Here is a 7,172-nt window from a genome sequence, read left to right as displayed (position 1 = left end):
TATTTACTGGTGTTTATAGATACCTTTTCAGGTTGGACTGAGGCATTCCCAACCAAGAAAGAGACTGCACAAATAGTAGCTAAGAAACTACTAGAAGAGATCCTGCCCAGGTATGGCTTTCCAGTTATGATAGGGTCCGACAACGGGCCAGCCTTCGTTTCTAAGGTAAGTCAAGATCTGGCTTCCATACTTGGGGCTAATTGGAAATTACATTGTGCATACCACCCCCAGAGTTCAGGAGAGGTAGAAAGAATGAATAGAACTCTAAAAGAGACCTTGACTAAATTGACCATGGAGACTGGTGCTAACTGGGTAGTCCTACTCCCCTACGCTCTGTTTAGGGTGCGAAATTCCCCCTATAAGCTAGGATTTACTCCCTACGAAATAATGCATGGTAGGCCTCCTCCTATCATCCCTAACCTAAAGACTAACCTTATCCAATTGGACCCAGAAAATAATCTCCTGTCTTCCCTCCAAGCCTTACAACAGACACACGAGACAATCTGGCCCAAACTAAAAGAGCTATATGCAACAGGACCCCCGCCTACTCCACACCAGCTCCGGCCAGGTGACTGGGTCCTTGTCAAACGCCACCGACAAGAGACCCTAGAACCCAGGTGGAAAGGACCTTACCAGATCATCCTGACAACGCTGACAGCCATCAAGGTGGACAGCATAGCTGCCTGGATCCATTACACCCACGTCAAGCCGGTGGATCCATTTTCTGACCTCATCAAGTCCACTAAAGCTGACGTCACCTGGACTGTTGACCGGAGTAAGGACAATCCCCTCAAACTGACCTTGCGCCGTACCCTCCCACATGATGACCAAGGTACTGCTGATAGCCCTAATGATAGTCCTAACCCTCAATCCTTGGGCCACGAGGGGAGGACTCAACCCTCCCCCCGATAAAAATACTTTAATGCAACAACTATATGGTGCACCGTGCGACTGTAGGGGAGGTACTAGCGAGACTCCTGCTCCCCCCCCCCCCATGCTCATGCTCTTATGCAGAACTGCGGGGGCATAATTGCATATCTTGAGCAGACATATGGGGTTACCGGGGCCCCTTCAGGCTGGAAATGCTACCATAACCCTCAGCCATGCCCACTCCCTCCTCGTGAACCTGCTACTTGCCCCTGTTCTACCTTCCAGGAATCAATGCATAGCATGTGCTATTCCTCTTACCAACAATGTATAGGGGCCAATAACCAGACTTATTTCACTGACATACTACAGAATAATAAAAGCCCCACCATTAATGAAGGTAATAGATACCTTCAGGCTGGATGCACTGGCACCCCCGGGACCCCGGTATGCTGGAATATCAGGGCCCCCTTACATATGTCAGACGGTGGGGGGCCCCAGGACGGAATACGCCAGATAGAAACCCAAAGACAAATAGAAGAGGTCTATCGACATCTGTACCCAAAGCTTAACTACCACCCCCTAATTCTCCCTAAGGTCAATCCCTCTGAATTGGACCCCCGGACCATGATTATACTAAAAGCTACTTTTATACTTTTGAATGCTACCAACCCCAACTTAGCACAGGATTGCTGGCTTTGCCTTCCACAAGGACCGCCCCGCCCTATAGCCATCCCCACCTTCGCCAATTTAAATATCAACGAACAATGTACCCCTACTTTACTCCCCGAGCCATTCCCCATACAATTTTCAGAATTTTCAACCACCTTTAATACCTCGTGCTTTGTCAAGAACGATTCCCTCTCTAACGCCAGTATTGACTTGGGAATCCTTTCATCCACTAGATGTAGTCAGTATATCCCCGTGAACTCCTCCCTCTGTAGTCCTAACACCACTGTTTTTGTCTGCGGAAATAACATAGCATACACCTATTTACCCCCGAACTGGACAGGGGTCTGCACCCTAGCCACCCTCCTCCCCAATGTAGACCTGATCTCGGGAGACACCCCATTGCCCATTCCCAGCTTTGACCTTTGGGCAGGGAGAACCAAACGAGCCATTACAGTCATACCCCTCCTGGTAGGATTAGGAATTACGGGAGCTGTGGCCACAGGAAGTATAGGCCTTGGGGTTTCCCTTCATTCCTATAATCAGCTATCTAGGCAATTAATAGAAGATATAGGAGCCCTCTCTGGTACCATTCAGGACTTACAGGACCAATTAGATTCATTGGCCGAGGTAGTCCTACAAAATAGGAGGGGCTTAGACTTGCTGACAGCTGAACAGGGTGGGATATGCCTTGCCCTAAAAGAAAGATGTTGTTTCTATGCAAATAAATCAGGCATTGTAAGAACCAAGATCCACCAGCTCCAGGAAGACCTAGCTCGCCGCCGGCAAGAATTAGCGGATAACCCCCTTTGGTCAGGATTTCATGGGATGCTCCCCTACCTCCTCCCCATCCTGGGCCCTCTACTATGCCTCCTTCTCCTCTTCACTATAGGCCCCTGCATACTCAGTAAAGTCATGGATTTTGTTCGCGAAAGAATAAATACAGTCCAGCTAATGATATTAAGAACGCAATATCAGCCCTGTGAGACCTCAGAAATTGAAGAAACTGAGCCTTGAGGACCCAAGATTGGCTCCTCTGGTTCATGAGAAAGGGGGGAATGAGGGGACTGCGTTCTACTTTGGTGGGAATAAGACTGAATTGACGCCCTGCATTCAGTCTGTGCTTTATCCTGGAGTTTCTTTTTTGTTTGGAGGAGAAGGGCCGAAAAAGGGCCCTTCCAGGGCGCGGCGCTGGGTTGCCACATTTGGGAGCGCCGCCCGGAGTTGGGCGCACAGCCTCCCGCCGCCCTGCCGTTGGGCTGGTGGAGGCCGCAGCGCTGCTAGGGTTGCATCAGTTTTCCTGTTTGCACTATTTCTTTTTGTAACCATGGCCCCGTCTTAAGTATCTCCAATTGAGAAACGAAACCTCAGGAAACCGAAACTTAACCAGCCGCTCTTGCTTCTGTAACTACGCTTGCTGACCCCCCCTTGTAATTATCCAACCAATCAGACGGCGACTAGTGTCTTTGTTTAAAGGTTAACCAATCAGTACTCCCCACCCTTGGAAAGTCCCGAACTTGTTTGTACCTGTCTATAAAAGAGCTGAACTAAACTCCATCGGGACCTCTTAGCGTCACCGGCAACGAGTGAGCGGAGGTCCAGGTTCGAACCTGCAATAAATGACCCTTGCCGTTTGGCTTTGACTCTCGACTCTGGTGGTCTTGTGGAGGGGTCTCGCGACCGTGGGCATTTCACAGCTTGTCTAATTCTGAGGTAGCCCTGGAAGCTGAGTAGGAGAAGCACCACCAGCAGGGAGTAGAGCACAGGGAAAACCACAAAAGGGGGAGGACTCAAGCCAGTTACTTGGGCAGGGATTCTTATCTGGAGTGAGATCCCCTCTGGAATTCCCATGTTCTGTAAGACACCCCTCTACTTCTTTTGCATGAAGTTTCTGACTCCTAGGTAGGTTATTAGTATTAATTTTCTTCATTTTTAGAAGTATCTATGATTCCCATTAAAAAAGAAGGGATATTTCAAATGATATCACTCAGGCATCTGCCTATTGATATGCCTTACCCAGGGATTTAGTATGGGTTGCATACAGAAGTGGAAGGGCCCTGAGTGTAACACTTCCTCACCTGATACTTGTGCCAGAGGTCAGCCAAATCTTTAACTCAACGAATCAAAATGTGAAGATTCTCCTTTCCAACTCCTCTAAAGAGAGCTGTGGCCATTTTGAGAAGTGCTGTACATTGAGATCCAAGGTGGCTTGCATTCAACGATTTCATTGGTTTCCAAGTGACTTACCTTGAAATGGAGCTCTGAACAGAAGAAAATATATCAATGATATTCACACACACACTGCTCCACTATGATGTGTGTCACTGGCCTCACATTGCTATTTCCATAGGCACCCCAAGTCTATCTGCTGCTTTCTCATTGCTTTAGTCATTACAACAAGGTGTGACTTCCCCTGAGAGTTGGAAATTGCAGTTCCTGCTGTAATTGACATACTTGTCAGATGGATTTAAGTCTTTCACTGTCCTGACTCAGACCAGAAAAACAATAAACTAAGCCAGTGGAATGGATATACCAACAAATAAACTTTGAGACTATGAAGTGTTAATATCTGTTATCATGTCACCACTCTTCCAAAATGAGTTTTGTTCTACATCTGACCTGTGGACACAAAATGTCACCTGACATTTCAGTAAACAAAGGATGTTGTGGCCATAAAGCCATCAGCCACTGCAGCAGCCCCCAACAGTGTACCCTGAGGGGAATTCAGAATGTAGAAAAATAAGATTCTGGTCCTAGATAGTTAAGATGCATATCAAAGGAATAATTTCAATGAGCCGGTACTCTTGCATCTTCCTATACATAGAACAGCACTAAAATCATTAACTTGAGAGGACTGTTTTTTGTTATTAGCAGTAATCTTTCGATGTTCAACTACTTTTTTTCCCAGCAAAACTGAAATAAATAAATAAATAAATAAGTGTATGTGTGTATGTATATATATAGTCTCCTCCATTACCTCTTTAGAATAGTTTCTCAGAGATAGCTGAGTGGCTGTGTCCCAGGCTATGGTCCTCAGTAATGCCCCAAATAAAACATAATTCTCAACTTTTAGGTTGTGCATCTTTTTTCAGTCAACAGACCTAAGAACGAAAATCAGCAATATACCTTTTCCCTCCACAAATCTATCTCTGATCTAGTCTGTGGTGTGAAAGGAAATTTACCACTAGAAAGTCAAAGTAAAATTAAGGGACTCTAAATCCACTTATGTTTCTTCTGATTTTAAGAACTGTACTAATAAGAAGAAGGAGGATCATTTACGGTGTGATTTAAGGGTACAGTGAGAAAGCACAATTATTCCCAAAATGTCTTCCTCGATTAAACTGCTAATGCTCCAATGTCTGTTTATTCATTCAATAAAACACTTACAGTGTCTACCATGTGCCAGGCACATTCTCAGGAACACGAAAAAAGTTGAGGGCATCTTCAAATAGGTGAAGGGGCATATAAAAAAGCACTTGGAAGCTGACCTGTGGGTAATGGGGTAGGGGAGTGAAAAAAGTATACGGCCAAGAGAAGGAAAAGTTCAGAAAGGCAAGAGCAACATATTTTCCTGATTTCTCAATTGTGGTCCCAATGGCAATATGCATATATGTCTCATTTACCGCTGCAATTAGCTAGTTCAGTTGGTGATCATAGCTCTTAACCAGCTAGTACACTTCTTAGTTAGGGAAGAAAATTATTCTGAAAAAAGTAACATTTTACATTTAGGTTTTCATTTTTTTTTCTTTAACATCTTTATTAGAGCATAATTGATTTACAATGTTGTGTTAGTTTCTGCTTCATAACAAAGTGAATCAGTTATACATATACATATGTTCCCATATCTCTTCCCTCTTTCATCTCCCTCCCTCCCACACTCCCTAACCAACCGCTCTAGGTGGTCACAAACCACCGAGCTGATTTCTCTATGCTATGCGGCTGCATCCCATTAGCTATCTATTTTACGTTTGGTAGTGTATATACGTCCATGCCACTCTCTCACTTTGTCACAGCTTACCCTTCCCCCTCCCCATATCCTCAAGTCGTTTCTCTAGTAGGTCTGTGTCTTTATTCCTGTCTTACCCCTAGGTTCTTCATGACATTTTTTTCCTTAAATTCCATATATATGAGTTAGCATACGGTATTTGTCTTTCTCTTTCTGACTTACTTCACTCTGTATGACAGACTCTAGGTCCATCCACCTCATTATAAATAGCTCAGTTTCGTTTCATTTTATGGCTGAGTAATATTCCATTGTATATATGTGCCACATCTTCTTTATCCATTCATCTGATGATGGACACTTAGATTGCTTCCATGTCCTGGCTATAGTAAATAGAGCAGCAATGAACATTTTCTTGCATGACACTTTATGAATTATGGTTTCTCAGGGTATATGCCCAGTAGTGTGACTGCTGGGTCATATGGTAGTCCTATTTTTCGTTTTTTAAGGAACCTCCATACTGTTCTCCATAGTGGCTGTATCAATTTACATTCCCACCAACAGTAAAAAAGTGTTCCCTTTTCTCCACACCCTCTCCAGCATTTATTGTTTGTAGATTTTTTTAACATCTTTATTGGAGTATAATTGAGTTACAATGGTGTGTCAGTTTCTGCTTTCTAACAAAGTGAATCAGTTATACAAATACAAGTGTTCCCATATCTCTTCCTTCTTGCATCTCCCTCCCTCCCACCCTCCCTATCCCACACCTGTACGTGGTCACAAAGCACCCAGCTGACGTCCCTGTGCTATGGAGCAGCTTCCCACTAGCTATCTATTTTACGTTTGGTAGTGTATATATGTACATGCCACTCTCTCACTTTGTCACAGATTACACTTCCCCCTCCCCATATCCTTAAGTCCATTCTCTAGTAAGTCTGTGTCTTTATTCCTGTCTTACCCTTAGGTTCTTCATGAAGTTTTTGTTTTCCTTTGTTTTTCATTTTTTTTCTTACATTCCATATATATGTATTAGCATACAGTATTTGTTTTTCTCTTTCTGACTTACTTCACTCTGTATGACAGACTCTAGGTCAATCCACCTCACTACAAATATCTCAATTTTGTTTCTTATATGGCTGAGTAATATTCCATTGTATATATGTGCCACATCTTCTTTATCCATTCATCTGATGATGGACACTTAGGTTGCTTCCATCTCCTGGGTATTGTAAATAGAGCTGCAATGAACATTTTGGTACATGATTCTTTTTGAATTATGGTTTTCTCAGGGTATATGTCCAGTAGTGGGATTGCTGGGTCGTATGGTAGTTCTATTTGTAGTTATTTAAGGAACCTTCATACTGTTCTCCACAGTGGCTGTATCAATATACATTCCCACCAGCAGTGCAAGAGTGTTCCCTTTTCTCCACACCCTCTCCAGCATTTATTGTTTGGAGATTTTTTGATGATGGCCATTCTGACTGGTGTGAGATGATATTTCATTGTAGTTTTGCTTTGCATTGCTCTAATGATTAGTGATGTTGAGCATTCTTTCATGTGTTTGTTGGCAATCTGTGTATCTTCTTCGGAGAATTGTGTATTTAGGTCTTCTGCCCATTTTTGGATTGGGTTGTTTGTTTTTTTGTTATTGAGCTGCATGAGCTGCTTGTAAATCTTGGAGATTAATCCTTTG

The 7,172-nt window shown here is 43.7% G+C and overlaps 1 protein-coding gene across 1 annotated transcript; it reads left to right on the top strand.

Moving 5' to 3' along the window:
• Positions 1-1,008: 1,008 nt before the first annotated feature.
• On the top strand, positions 1,009-2,553 carry LOC137216636 (syncytin-1-like). Its single transcript, XM_067722704.1, has one exon. The coding sequence runs from the start codon at positions 1,009-1,011 to the stop codon at positions 2,551-2,553; it is 1,545 nt and encodes a 514-aa protein (XP_067578805.1).
• Positions 2,554-7,172: the final 4,619 nt, after the last annotated feature.

Source organism: Pseudorca crassidens, chromosome X (assembly GCF_039906515.1).
Source record: "Pseudorca crassidens isolate mPseCra1 chromosome X, mPseCra1.hap1, whole genome shotgun sequence".
Taxonomy (NCBI): Eukaryota; Metazoa; Chordata; class Mammalia; order Artiodactyla; family Delphinidae; genus Pseudorca; species Pseudorca crassidens.
The sequence above is the reverse complement of the archived record's forward strand: the minus strand, read 5'-3'. Positions and strand labels throughout refer to the sequence as shown.